Source organism: Lissotriton helveticus, chromosome 12, assembly GCF_964261635.1.
Source record: "Lissotriton helveticus chromosome 12, aLisHel1.1, whole genome shotgun sequence".
Classification (NCBI taxonomy): domain Eukaryota; kingdom Metazoa; phylum Chordata; class Amphibia; order Caudata; family Salamandridae; genus Lissotriton; species Lissotriton helveticus.
The window spans coordinates 375477100-375492805 of NC_136073.1; the positions used below are offsets into that span (position 1 = coordinate 375477100).

Consider the following 15706-nt stretch of genomic DNA (forward strand, 5'->3'; position numbering starts at 1 on the left):
TGCAGCTCATAAGCTATGCTCCCGTATAGATATGATCTGGGCTTCAGACTTTATCCTTAGTAACTGCTCAATGGCTATATATCCAAGGGTAACCTCAGACCACAATCCAATTTCTTTGACTTTCGAGGTCACAGCTGAGGAGCTCTCTCCTCGCCTTTTCTCATTTCCAAAATATTTGTTTACCGATTATGGGTTTGTGAATCAACTTAAAGAACACATAAAAGAATTTATTAATTTAAATATACAAACCAGTCAATCATTGATAGTTTGGGATGCTTGTAAGGCTAGCATACGCGGATTTACACAACAATTTATCTTTCGACAAAATAAAGAATATCGAAATCTAAATGAGAAAAGGCTTGGAGAAATTCGCGAAATTGAGCTTCAGTTATCAGCGGCTCTGTCTGATGGGGCATCTAACTTGGATATACTTAATTTTAAACTAATTGAACTTAAAGTTGCATTAAAGGATTTTTTTAGGGCTAAGAGCATCAACAAATTAAAAAAATATCAACTTGATCAATATGAAAACGGTGATAAAATTGGTAAACTTTTGGCCTATAGAGTTGCTGAAGATCGATCACAGAACATAGTTAAAGAAATTAAAGGAGATAATAATCAATTATTTTGTGACTCTAAATCAATATTGCTACAATTTGCTTCCTTTTATCAAGCTCTATATACACCAGAGACTATAACTTCGGAGGATTGTATTAAAAATGATATAGAACTTAATATGGTTAAAACTTTAGAGCCGGAACAATCTGTACAACTAGGGGAAGACATCACAGCAACAGAAATTAGGGACGCTATTAACTCCCTAGCAATAGGCAAAGCAGTAGGGGAGGATTCTATTCCTTTGGAATTATATAAACACTGTGCCGAGGACCTGACACCTTTACTTATGGATGTGATCCGTGCTATAGGTAATGGGCAACAGGCACCTAGATCTTGGAATCTAACTCAAATTATTTTCTTTTTAAAAAAGGGTAAAATACCTCAAGAGAGAGGCTCATACAGGAGGAGCAGGAGTCTATCCGGCGTTAGTGATCGATTTCGATCACTAACGCCGGATAGACTCCTGCTAATCATCGAGGCATTGAACCAGCCACCTATTAAACTCTCCATACGTCGGATGACACAGCTCCCAGACGAAGGGCACATGGCCCGAAATGCATTGGAGCAGTTTCTGAATTTGTAAAACTCGATGGATTTGTGAATATGTTAATACAACCAATCAAAATGAAATCATCATAGAAAGTTATCATGAAAATTAATGATGACATCAGAATAAACCATTAACGTCAATTTTATGTGGAATCTTGTTTATCGAGAACCTAAGGTGTGCCTACATTACAGGAATGCCACCATAGATCTATGGTGACACATTACTGAATTCATTCACAGACGTGTTATAGGACGGACATGCCACCTGGTTGGAGCACCCTACCTTCAATATACATTTTCTATCTTACATGGAAAGACTATATTAATTTAAGTTGTGCGTCCCCCATCCCCTCTTTTGGTCACTTTCCCTAAACTGTACCATTGTTCCACAATTGGCAGCACTTTAGGCTCAATGTAAGTCTCTAGTAAATGGTACTCCTGGTACCTAGTACATTGGTACTGAAGAGAGTCCCTAAGGGCTGCAGCACAAATTGTGTTACCCTAAGGGACCCCTCACAAGCTCACGCAAACTGCTATTACAGCCTGCATGTCTTGGTGCAGGGAAAAGCGAAGAGTCAACATGGCACACAACCCTGTGTGCTATGCCTGAAAAAACCCTACATGTGGTACAGGTAAGTCACCCCTACAGCAGACCTCAAGAGCCCTAACATTGGATGCACTATACCCCATGTGTGAGCATATCTGCTTGAGTGGATGTGCCCCTGTGATATCCAAATCAGTTCTTAAATATCACAAGTGCGCAGGGAAGCCATAAAAGGTACATGGGCTGCACACTAAATTACGAGTTACCCAGCTACATGATGGCTTCATTGTAACCCCAGCTGTTTCATACCAAACATTTCGTATTAATAAACCCACACTGATGCCAGTGACGGATTTAATAACAAATGCACCCAGAGGGCACCTTAGAGGTTCCCCCTTAAAAACTACCATCTACTAGTGCGTTGACTAACAGTTCTTGACCAGCCAGTTACCTCAAAAATGTTGCTGAACCCCCTGAGGTGAGAGCCTTCGCTCTCAGAGGTCAGGAACAAAGCCTGCTCTGGGTGGAGGTGTTTACACCTCCTCCACGCAGGATCTGCATTCCAGAGCGGAAAGCTTCAAAGACTCCACTGCCTTTGTTATGCAACCCAACCTCTCCAGATAGTGGAGATGCCCGCCCTCCTGTGCAAGCCCTTCTTTTGCAAGCAAGACAGGCTGGAAAACAAGTAAGTTAAGAGGTGTGTCCCACACCAAGCCATCACCACCCCTAAGGTGGACTAGCTGATATGGACACCACCTTTTTAGATTCCTCCATCATGTTTTAGACAGAATTAGAATTCTTTGGTCATGGTTATGCCCACAGGAATGGTCATATACAGGGTATATACACCCTAAATCTCGGCAGCCTAGTGGCCACTACTTGTCACTTCCCTTAACGCCCCTAAAGAACAAGTTACTTACCTTCTGTAACGCTTTTTCTGGTGGATACAGTATCTGCCTGTGGATGTCTCACCTTTTGAATTACCCCTGCGCCAGCATTCCATAGAAACTTTTCCTAGCTCTGCCATGTCGATGAGGACGTCACTATAGCACGGCTCCGCTCGAGACTCCTTATGACATCATTAGAGCCATAAGAAGACCTCGTTGGTGTGCTGACATCAGTTACACCCATTTTTTTCGTGCCCTTGATGCGAATTGACAACATAATGCAAGCATACACAATATACAATATATACACAAATACACACAGTATATAGCCAAGGAGGAAAAGCTAAAACTAAAGCAATTCCTAACAATCAACAGTACAAAAGGCAAATGACGTAGGAAAACACAATGTCATACAATGAAAGCCTTTTCTGTATACGTAGGTAGACAACGGGGAGGAGGGTGGGTCAGGGAGGAATTCACAGGCAGATACTGTATCCACCAGAAAAAGCGTTACCAAAGGTAAGTAACTTGTTCTTCTGATGGATACATCTGCCTGTGGATTCCTCACCTTTTGAATTGAAACCCACAGTAGTCCCGCTCCTGGAGGAGGGTGTTCACCCACTCATACCAATAAGTCCTGCAACACAGAATGGCAAAATGGACATCTCTCCTCACCTCAGAATCCAAGGAATAATGCCTTGTTAAAGTGTGGAAGCAGGCCCATGTTGCTGCTTTACAAATGTCCACTACAGGGATACCCCTAGCCAAAGCAGATGTAGAAGACTTTGCTCTAGTAGAATGAGCTTTGATACCTTCCAGTGGCTCCTTCATGGCCAGGGAGGGGCATATCTTGATACACAAGATGATCCACCTGGACAGAGTTCTCTTGTGGATGGCTTTGCCCTTCATCTTTTCCACATAGCTAACGGATAGCTGGTCGTCCAACCTAGAGTCTCTAGTCCTCTCCAGGTAGAAGCTGACCGGCCTCTTAAGGTCCAGGCGGTGAAGTCTCTCCTCCTCCCTGGAAGGGTGAGGGGAAGGATAGAAAGTGGGTAAAGTGATAGACTGCCCTAGATGGATGGGAGTAACCACCTTAGGCAGGAAAGCAGCTCTGGTCCTAAGAACCATCTTATCCGCATGAAATTAGGTAAATGGAGGCTTGGAGATAAGAGCCTGCAGCTCCCTCAATCTCCTGGCCGAGGTGATAGCCACCAGAAAAATAGTCTTAAACTAAAGCAGCCTCAAGGGGAAACTATGAAGAGGTTCAAAAGGAGACCCCATTTGAAATGTAAGAACCAAATTCAAATCCCACTGAGGCATTGTGAAGGGAGTGGGAGGAAACCTATTGGTGAGATCCTTAATGAACGTCATGACAATGGAAGACTTAAATAAAGAAACCTGGTCCGGCAAACAAAGGAAGGCTGACAAATAGCCCTTAACCGTCGCCACAGCACAACCTTGCTGGGCCAAGGAAAGTGAAAAACTAAGTGCATCTGATAAATAGCCCTTCAAAGGATCAATGGATCTCTCTCCACACCACACCACACCACTTCACAAACCTAACCCATCTAGTGGAATAGACAGATTTGGTGGTGTCTCCTGGACAATAAAATAACATGCACCACATCCGGTGGGAGAGAAAAATAATTCAGGTTGCCCCGTTCAATCACCAGGCATGAAGGTGCAGACTCCGAAGGTGGGTGTGTTGAACCTGCCCCTGCAAGAGGAGGTCTGCCCTGAGAGGGAGACGGAGGGTGCGATGAGAGGTGAATAAGATCTGTGTACCACACCCTTCTTGGCCAATCCAGGGTGATCAATATAACTTGGGCCCTGTCTTGGCGAATCTTCCTCAGAACCAGAGGAATCAAGGGTATTGGAGGAAAGACGTAAAGAAGCTGAAAGCTCCAATCCAGATGAAACGGGTCCCCTGATGCTCAAGCATTGGATACTGGAGGCAGCAGAATGACGGACAATGTGCGTTCTCACAAGTGGCAAACAGGTCCATCTGAGGAGACCACCACAACCTGAAGATGCGGCGAACCACCTCCGGGAGAAGTCTCCACTTGTGGTCGGCCGAGTACTGCCGACTGAGACTATCCAGACGCACGTTCAGCACCCCGGCCAGATGATTTGCCATTACACAACTCTGGTGGTCCTGAACTCAGGACCAGAGCCGCAGAACCTCTCTGCAAAAACGATACGACCCTACCCCGCCCTGCTTGTTGGTGTACCACATCGCTGTGGTGTTGTCCGTCAGGACTTGAACTGACCGACCGTGAAGGGACGGAAGGAAGGCCTTGAGAGCCAAACGTATTGCCCGCAATTCCAGAAGGTTGATGTGAAGCGACCTTTTCTCTGGAGACCAAAGACCCTTGACCTCCAGATCCCCCAAATGTGCACCCCACCCTAGAGTGGAGGCATCCGTGATCACTGTGGCCACCGGAGGAGGAGGTTGAAAAGGCTTCCCCTGAGACAGGTTGACCGAAACACTCCACCAAGACAGCCCCGCCGCAGTGTCTCTGGAGATTCTGGCCATCTCCCCGAGATCTCCATTTTGCTGATAACAATGCCTGCGGAGGCACCACTGGAGTGCCCTCGTGTGCCAGCGTGCATGGTTGACCAACAAAATGCAGGAAGCGAACAGACCGAGCAGGCGCAGGACCTTCAGGACTGGAACAACCGCTCCATCGTGAAACAAAGGAATAAATTCCTGAATGTCGAGAATCCTCTGCAGAGGTGGAAAAGCTGGACACACAGTAGTGTTCAGTACTGACCCTATGAACAGGTTGCGCTGAGAGGGCACCAGGTGAGATTTGGGTACATTTATCGAGAAACCGAAGTTGAAATACAGAAGCGCTGCTACTTGCAAATGATGCAGCACCATCCTTGTTAGAATTGTTCGGAGGGGTTCTTCTTCTGCCTGGGGCGATTACAAGGTGACTGTGTGCCTAGTTGGATATATTGTCCTGAAGATGAACACTGCCTGAAACTAATAAATAAAGTTTTCATGAACAACGTGGAATATTGTACCATGAGTGTAAGGTAAAGCGCAGAACGCTACTGCATGGTCCACACTTTTGACTTACTATGCATGTTTCTGTCTTCCAGAGGTCTCTGGGCCTTGTTACCAATGCTGAGAGCAGTCACAGTGACACTGGTTTAAGCAGGGCCGGCCCGCAGTGGTTGTAGGCGGCATGCTGTGTTAATAAGCATTTCGTTCTGTGTTATGGATTGATGCCTGATGATTACTCTAAAGCGCTGCCGGCCATTCCTTGGTTGTAGGCACTGAGCTGTGTTCATACTCACAATTGCCAATAATAAAAAAATAAGATAAAAATAAAAACTTTTTTAAAAAATGATGCAGCACCATCTCTGGCGAACTCGCTTTAAGCAGCCAGTCATCCAGATAGGGAAACAGGGACCCCGACCTTCTCAAAGGAGCTGCTACCACCGCCATCGCCTTCGTGAAGACTCGTGGTGTGGACGTAAGTCAGAACAGAAGGAACGCAAACTGGTAGTGTTAAGATCCCACCTTAAAAAGGATACTTCCAATGTGACTTCAAGATATGAAGATGAAAATACGCATCCTGCAAGTCGATCAACACCATCCAGTGTTCCTGCTGCAGCGCCAGAAGAACCTGAGCCAGGGTCAACATCTTGAACTTTTCCTGCTTGAGGTAAAAAATCAAGATCCTGAGGTCCAGGTTCGGCCTCAACCTACCGTCCTTCTTGGGTATCAAGAAATACCGGGAGTAGCACGCCTGACCCAGTTACTGCTCTGGAAGCACCTCTATCGCACCTTTCTGTAGTAAGGCAAGGACCTCCTGCTGCAAGAGAAACAGATAATCATCTGAACACCAGCCTTGTCGAGGAGGGTAAGTAGTGGGAAACTCCTGGAAAGGAAGGGCCTACCCATTTTCTACAAGATTCAAAACCCAAAGATCTGATGTAACTGATTTCCGATTTTGTAGAAAATGGGACACCCGGCCTCCTACGGGACCGACATGCTTCAAGATGGGGGATCTAGAGTTGCTTCCCTGTGGTACCAGTAGTGGGGACAAGGGAGGAAGAGGAGTAGGAGGACTGGTGCTGGGAGACCCCCTTTGACGGCCTCTACCCTTTCCTCTGTACTACCTGTACAGAGGGTTCTGCTGCTGTTGCGGCTGCTGGCCGCCTCGACAGGAAACCGCCTTCCCAAGACCTCAATCCCTCCTGAATCCAAAGCCCCTAGGCTGGGACGGCAGGCCTAAGGATCTTGCAGTAGCACTATTGTCCTTGAAGCGCTGCAGAGCTGAATCTGCCTTCGCACCAAAAAGCCTGAACCCATCGAAAGGCAGATCAAGCAGAGAAGCCAGCACATCTGGAGAAAATCCCGAAGACCTGAGCCAAAGCATGCCTTCGGGTGGCCACAGAAGAACCCATCACCCTGGGCACAGAGTCTGCCGTATCCAGCCCTGACTGAATAACCTGATGGGCAGCTGCCTGTGTATCGGCCAAAACCTATAAGAAGTGTCCACAGTCATCCTCAGGCAGCTTAGGAGCCACCTCTTGAGCAGAGTCCATCAAGGCATGGATATACATCCCAACAAACGCGGGGCATTGGTTAATTTTAAAGCCATACTGGCCAAGGAGAAAACTTTCTTGGCAGACTGTTCCAGTTTCTTTGAGTCTCTGTCCCCCGGAGTGGTGGGAAAGGACCCAGTTAACTGTTTGGAAGAGCAAGAAGCCTGTACCACCAAGCTTTCTGGCCAAGGGAAAGCCAGATCACTCGGAGCTGGCTTATACCGTCTAGTCACTGTCCTCGAAATAGCAGGGGCAGATAAGGGCTTCTGCCACACCTCCATAATAGGCTCTGTCAAAGCCTCATTGAAAGGCAGCAATGGCTCAATAACAGAAGAAGAGTGTAACACCTCAGTCAGGATATTTGACGTGACCTCTGCAGTGGGCAATTGAAGAGGCAATAGATCAGCAGCCTTCCTGATAACAGAATGGTATGGAGCCACATCCTGTGAGGGTAAAGCTTTCGGGGAAGAAATCTCACACTTCAGGGAAGTGTTTAACCCACTGGCCTCCTGGAGGCCTTTAAAGTCATCAGCAGAGACAAGAATCTCCCCCCTTCAGCCTGATCCTGACAGTACTCCTCCTCCGGCAGTCTCTGGGATTCTCTCCTGGACCGCAACTTTGGGATCGGCATCGGCAGCGCTGGGTACATCGGCCCTGGTGTCGAATGAAGACCCTCAGAAGCGGGAAAAGGCGCCGCTCGAAGCCGGGAAGATGTTGGGCCAACACCAGACGGCGTCGGAGACTGTGGAACCGGTGTCGAAAACCTCGGCGCCGGGAACTGCCATGCCAGAGCTAAAGGCAAGAAAGGCACGAAAGGTGCCTGGGCATATTGCTGGGATATGCCCAAGTTGTAAGCATGCGGATCCACTGGGCCAGGCGGCGTAGGGTGAGGTGCCTTGGCAAACACGCCAAACATCGCATTTAGGAAATGCAACAGATCCGCACCAAACATCGCATTTAGGAAATGCAACAGATCCGCACCGGGACCCAGGAAAGAATCTGAAGCAGCCGGGCTTGGATCCGACCGAGGCTGTGCATCGGGCTGTGGCTGCAGCACTGGAGACACCCGGGTCAGAACAAGTGAAGCCGCAAGAGAAGGCTCCCCGGGTGCCGGCGAACCCCTGTGGCCCAGCGAATTGCTCGGCGTCGGAGAGTGGGCCGAGTCACCTGTGGAGAAGGTGAAGGCGATGGAGAGACCTCTTTAACATGATGCCGTTTAACAGGAGAAGCCGACCCCGAAGCCATGCCCTTCGATGACTTATCTCGAGACCCATGTCAGTGCTTCTTCTTAAGCTACTTCGACTTCAAAGAATGAGATGTCGACAACTTCAACCTCTTCCTTCTTCGCTCGGGCCAAGAAAAGCTTCGCCTCCCACTCCTTCAGGGCCTTTGGATTCATCCTCCGACAGGACGAGCAGCCCTCGACGTTGGGATCAGATGACAGGCCCCAGAGACAGTCATCATGGGGGTCTGTGATGGACATATGGCCCCCCACACTCCCTTCAGGGCTTAAAACCCGATTTCTTCAAAGTAGCCATCGCACTGCTACACCAAGGAAGAAAGCAGTAACAAGGTTATACAAAGGAAATGGAGATTCCCAAAAAAAGTTACGCGTCGACAGCGTGGAAAACAGAGAACTGACGTCAGCACGCCAACGAGGTCTTCGTATGGCTCCGATGACGACACACGGAGTCACAAGCGGAGCCGTGCTATAGTGACATCCTAGTCAACGTGAAAGAGCTAGGAAAAAGGTTCTGTGGAATGCTGGCGCAGGGCTAATTCAAAAGGTGAGGAATCCACAGGCAGATGTATCCATCAGAATTGAGTATTTAGGTGGCACCCCGGAGCCCAAGAACTCAGATTTGACGGATCAAGAGAAGACGGATGAAGAAGTGGCACTGCCTGACGAGAACTACAGAAGAACTGTGAACTTTTGGCGCAAGACCTTGCCTGCTCACAACTCTCTCAACAATTGCAACAGAGTGACTCATCTTGCAAGCCAGAGATCTGCCACCAGGCTTGGGTAGCCTGCCAGCATTCCTGGGTACCCTGCCAGCACTTCGAAAATCTCCTACATTCTGCCTTGGAGTAAAAGAGAAACTCCACTGCAGTCCACAGGCACCAAAGAGCAGGGTCCAGTCCATCTTCTTGCAGCTCCCCTGGCCGACCGACAACGCAGACAGCCAGGAAGAGGTCCCCATGCTCTGAAGGGTCAGATTTGTCTCCCCACCAAGTGTGAAGACACCAGGACCAACCGTGGCCGTGCAGCACCAATACCTGGGGTGCCACAAGGCCTGCACCAAACACCAACAGGGAGAGTCTAATCCTAATTCTCACTGCACCACGACCAAGCAGCCGTCGAGTAACGTCACAACCACCTTGACCCTCTTTGTGTGTGGCCCAGCTGTCCTGATTTTGCCCCTGCCAGCTATTTACCCCGACCACAAGGATATTCTTTTCGCACCCAGCCAAGCCGACCTAACCACTCTTCCCTCGAGCCGCCCGACCTGGGTACTGACGAACCAGCTGTGCTCCCTTGCTCTTAGGACACTTGCGACCCAAGCCCCATTTGGATACTCTAGGACTAATCCCTCTGTGCAGCCTGTTTCCAGGTGGCCACTCTTTTCCGTAGCACGCACAGCTACCAACCTCACCAGCACCCTGCTCCTGGCTAAATCCGGGCAGTTCCTGAAGAACTGTTGGTAGTACATTGGACCTTGATCCACTACAATCCGAAACCCAGAAGGTGAACCCCTAAAACCGACTGTACTTACTGTTATGCATATATGTCTTTTCTCTCCATAAGATTGCATTGTGCATATAGGTGCCCATTTTTTTTTAAAGTTTACAAACCTGAAAAAAAATTGCTAACAAAACAGTTCTTACTTTTGAATGAAGTTTTTGGTTTTACAACACATATAACAAGAAGTGCTATTTTTCTAAATCAGGCTCGATTTAGTTTTTGAGTGTGTGTCTCATTTATTGCCTCTGTGAGTACAACAAATGCTTAGAACTACTCTCTGATATACCTAACTGATCGTCCACACTACAACTAAAAAAAGTGCATTAGTGTTATATACTTTAACTTCTGTAAACCAATTGGGGACCCACTGGACTCTCTCAACACAGTGTACTATATAGAGAGACAGCTTCCCACAGACCGTCAAAATGCTAGAGTGTCAGATTGGGAAGTTTGGCCTTGCACGTAATTTGAACAAAGGGTCCTGGGGACTCTGTCCTCATCTTTTTCGGAGTCATCAGGCATATTAAAGCAAACTGTTTCACTCGTGGGAAGGAAATAGCACAAGACTAGGGTGCAGCAAGTCAGAAGCCTCTTTCTTTAGTCTGAAATACAGGATCTTGAAGTGAATCTGTTGTTGGGATGGAAGCCAGTGGATAGCCTCCAGGTCAAGGGGGATGGGGTAAGACTACTTAAACTTCTCAGGAGGGATAGACGATAGTTTGCTGTTTTGACCACTGCCTTTAATTAGGTACTAAATGACATGTATGCCTCAAATACAATTCCAAGATGTCTTGTGTTCTGCACTGATTCTGGAGCTCTTAACAATACTTGCAAAAAATTTAATGGAAGGAACCCTCAACCCCACTACCTGTAATGAGAATGACCTTGGCTTATGCCCTAATCGAGCAGACACATTTCTTCCTCTTCCATGAGAAAAACATGCTTGAGGCAGCTGGTCTCAGATCCACTAATTTGGATGCCGCTAGACATGGAGGGTGCGGAACTAGAGTATATAGACTAGTGGCCTAATATACAAATCAAGCAGTAGTGAGTACATGTAGATCCACGTGTGATTGTGCATAAGACTGCTTTGATGATGGACTGCGTCACAGAAATGGAAAATTATTGACTAGATCAAAAGGAAGGACTACATGCAGTCCTTGGTTATGCATCCTCACAGAAGGTTGCGAAGAATCTGGAGGTCAACCATGACATAGGTGGCAAACAGGGGTAATGAAGATAAGTGCTACTCTTAGTTCTTGTATACAAGGCTTGAAAGACGTTCCTAGCTGAGTGTTTGTGAACACAATCTTGCCTGCAACTGTTTTGAAACCTGATCGATGGTAGTGACGTTCATTTACACTTAGCACATTATAAACCTATTGGTACCCTGATTCCTGGGGGAAGGGAGGGGAGGGGGGCATGAAGCTTATTTTATTGCTGTTAATTTTAGAGCTCTGCTCGACAGGAACAGCACGTACATCATATGAACCAAAAACTTTTCAAAACATGTGTGCTGTTGCTATTTCCTTCTTTAAAAAGTTGAGCCAAATATATGCTTTGGGAAGATAACGGAGGTTGCCGGGACTATCTATTGCTCTGCAGGACTGAAGCCTTTTCCAAAAAGGCACCACAATCCGATACCATATATATGTACAGTCCAGGCCTTTATAAATGAAAACTGTTTGAAAAGTCTTCCAAGAGTAAATGGAAATCTCCTTTCTAGCTTAAATTACACCCATGCCTAAACAGAGACTCAGAAGACAATCCTCTGTGCTATCATAACCAAAGCTCTAAAACTGAAGAAATGCTCGTCCGTAAAGAAATGGCCTTCAAAACACTCATCTTGCTGACATCACGCTTCCTACGTGACTCCGCTCACTAGAAGTTACCACAGGCAGACAAGACAGCGCTTCGAAGCGGTCAAAATGAAACGTTAGCGTTTTGGAATAGTATGTCCTAGATACATGCCAGTCAGCTGTCTTTTCTTAAGTAATTCACAAGAAATGCAATAGGAACGGATTATTCCCATTCTGAGAACGTCTTCAGTTTCCGCCAAATGTCGTTTTCAGAAGCTGCCTTCGAGGGGCGCGGGGGAGGGGAGCGCCTCCACACAGCGTAGTCTGTGCATCAGAAGCCGAGCAGATGGCAGTCCGGCGGAGAGCCAGCGCCCGCAGCGGCGCAGCTGCCCCCGCCACCTCCTCCCACTGACTGAGGGGCACTTACCGCTTCTGCTGCAGCACTTCATCCAGCGCCTCCTGCCGGTCCAGCAGCATCCGCTGAAGGTGCTTCATTTCCCGCTGGTAGCGCGCCGCCTTCCCGGCGAAGTCCTCCTCCTGCTCGCTGAGCCGGGTCTGGATGCCTTCCACCTTCAGAGCCGCTCTCTCCTTGTACACCTGCGGGAGAGAAGGCGCGTGAGCAGTGGTGGCCATGGCGGGCTGCGAGCACGCACGCGGCCGGGCGGAGCGCGCCGGCGGGCTCCCCGTGCGCGCTTAGCGGCGGCTCCCTCACCCTCATGCCCAACCGCGGCGGCTCCCTCGTGCCCTGCACAAAGTCAGGTACGTACGTTTTAATGCCTCACAATACCAATTCACTTTCTTTTTATGGCGTTTCATACAATGAGTCTGGATCTTAAAACCATGCAATGTTAACCCAGCTTACAAACCACGTAATGATGAAAGACCGAGTTGGCCATGGTGAGAATCCGAACCCGTGATCTGCAGATCACAGAGAGTGGCGGCGCTGAGCGTTCACTCACCGAGCCATATCGCTGGTGATCGCTTCAACATGCGCTCCACGCTCTTAAGTATTGCGCTGGACATGTGCGAAACCAGAAAAATTGGGGTGCATATTTGAATTTGACAATAAGTGCTATTCGCATAAGGAAGTAACTCAATTCACTGAATATGGCTAGTTGGTCTAATGTCATAATACCAACACAAGTCCATTAAAGCCCAGTGTCAGTTAAGTTAGCTTCCCAATGGCTCGTTTTGCTAACACAATACACCTATGAGCGCTGTGGACACGTGATCAAAGATGAATGGCTATTTTCACACACCAGTGACTTCTGTAATGTCCAGTCAACATGATTACCATTTCTGAACTGAACTGATTACCACTGTAGACAGACGACAATACATCAAACCAGCCTCTATGGAAAATTAAGAATGTACCAAACTAGAAATAAGGCATTTACTCAAGAGTCCGTCACAAGCTGCTGTGCTGTTGGCAAGCCAGGGAGCAGGCTAGCTTTGTTTCCATGTTGGATATATGAACAACTGGAGAACAAAGGAAGTGAAAACTACCAGGAGGCGATGACTAAAGGACCAAGAAAGGCAGCTGTGACTGCGGACTCCAAAGTTAACGTACACTGGTGTTCAGTGACCGCCCTCCACCCAGAAGTAATGAGGCTTCAGAGGGTAAACTCATTATCATGTTTAAATTGTACACTTTCCCTTGCTCATCCACCATCTACACTTTGATTAAGAAGTCACCGGTGTGAGTTCCTGAAAGAATGCGCACTGCCTCTATGCACACACTCACTTGAGAATTCTATAGCAGAAGGAACGTGAGAAACCCAGGTCTAGAATGCCACAGTGGTGGGAACGTTTATAGTATTTTTATCAGCTGGAAGCTGCTATTAGGAAGAAAGGGCTAAAGTACGGGTGAGGTATAGGGCGCTTTGATGAATGGTTGTTAAATATGAGGAATCGAAAGTACCATTGCAGGGAATTTTGGTGACTAATTTAATTAAATTATAACATTATTTATTTATTATTTGGTCTGTGCTCTTGTATGAATAAAAAAAAGTAGTATGAACCAGAGTCCATGTATGGCAGACCTACCTAGTGCTTTAAGTGGGATGAATAAGGTGGGCAGGGTCTTCCAAGGAGCAGTGATCTAACACAAATAAGGATCCTTTACAAAAGGCGTGGCCTATGTAACTACGAGTGTGGCTTAAGACAAGTGCACTGGAATCCTGTGGTCCACAAGTTCTTAAACCGAGCCTTACTGGTTGGAGAGTAACAAATCAGCTAGCATCAAGATAAACGTTTCTATCACACCTATTTGGGCAGTATGCAATGAACCACTTGACAAGATAAATTAAAATTTACCTAGCAAAATGCTTTCAAATTATTAACATTTACTGTTTAATTTCTTGTACGCCTCCCTTGGAGCAGAGGTCTTCAGCATAAGGAACGTTTGACGCTATATTTTTAGGATTACCACCAATTAGGCACATGAGTCCCATTTAGTTTTACTTTATGTAAATTAATCTTATGTGTGTATTTTGAAAATCTTCATGGATATGGCAAGGCTCGGTTGTGACAGAAAATAGGCCCGGGCACCAAAATAAAAGTGGAACCCATTAGCGGACCAGTTAGCTAACAAAGAGGCCTACATGCAAATCCAGGCAGTTTTGAACTTGCATGCTGCGTTGGTGTTTCAATGCATGGACGACTGCATGCATTTGTGCATGCTGTAGGCAATTTGTGTTGCAATATCAGGGAACATAACACTAAAGCCCACAAACAGCCCCAAAAAACAGCCCTAACACTGACCTGTCAGACCAGCCCTCCTGGTACTCCCAGACTGCCCTACAGACGAGTCTGACCCTGGTCCCTGGAACTACATTTCACACCTCCTGCCTTAGGGTATCCTTACGTGGCAGAAGCTGACGAAAAGAAGAGATGCAAGTAAGAGAAAACCTGAATTGAGAAGGAGAACGAGAAGAGCAATAGGGTAAAAGACAACAGCAATTTCATAGAGAAGAGTGTGAAAATGCCAGTGTAAAAAAGTTCTACTTCTGCTTCACCCTCTGTTATTATCTGTTCCTGTTAGATCTCGGCTCTCCGGTTTCCTCCCGCTACACTTGACTAGCAGGACCTCCAGCCTGTGTGACAGAATTACCTTCTCCCGGCGCTTTGATTGTGTCCTTTGTCCAGTGGCACAAATGCACCCTTCTGGGTTTACACTAGTTCCTTTGGTAGTTGTGCTTTTACTTTTCCTACTCTGAATACTGGTGTAACAGGTGTAAGGATGCAAAGGAAGCAGCAGGAATGGATTCAGAGCTCCCCGTTGCACATCCGACAGATAAAAACATCTAGGCCCTTACGCAACCTTGCATCATCAACCATCACCAGCAAGGATCGAGCTGTCCCTTTGTTTGATGATGGGTTGTAAACATTTTGACATCATTCAGTGGATGCCCCTTGAATGGTTTCATTTTGCTAACTTCTATGAAGTGGAATATGTCATGTATTTGAGTTTATGAAAACAAAGGAACATCCTTTAGGTAGCCTACTTTAAGTGAATCTCGGCTGGATATTCTTAAGATAAAAACGTGTTCTCATTTTACCCTTCTCAAAAAGATAAAAACAGTCGGTCCCTCTGGCATGTGAAGCTGATCTCTGCAGAAGTAGTATCCTCCTGAACTGAAGTGTCTTCCCATAGGGGGGATCTTGTGTCATCTACCTGCTGGGATGGGCTGATTGCAAGAACACAGCAGTTTTAAAACTTCAGCACACTCTGTAGGTTACAAAATATGTCGTTGGGGATGCAGTGTGCATGTGTCAGTACCGTGCTAATAATTATCAGCGCATGCTGCAAATCAGGATAGGAGTACACTGCGAGAGCTATGTGCATGCTGTAGTGCTGTGAAATCAGCATGGAGGCGCACTGGGAGAGCTCTGCCCATGCCTCATTACTTAGGTGAGAATACAGACTTTGGTCCAGGCTAAATGTGCTTTCTAGGATCTCTTGGGTTGTCTCAGTACTTGTGCCTCAACAGTCTAGGATGGG

General features: G+C 47.0%; 1 protein-coding gene across 2 annotated transcripts in view; it reads right to left on the bottom strand.

Moving 5' to 3' along the window:
* The window catches only part of CEP89 (centrosomal protein 89), a 1224823-nt gene that overhangs the window by 124857 nt on the left and 1084260 nt on the right, over nucleotides 1-15706 (bottom strand). The window contains exon 18 of one of the 2 annotated variants that reach the window (XM_078670561.1): nucleotides 12131-12300. The exons of the other annotated variant lie outside the window; for it this stretch is intronic. Within the exon in view, the coding sequence (XP_078526687.1) occupies nucleotides 12131-12300 (170 nt within the window). The remainder of the gene's footprint in view (nucleotides 1-12130; nucleotides 12301-15706) is intronic. 2 annotated transcript variants of the gene reach the window in all.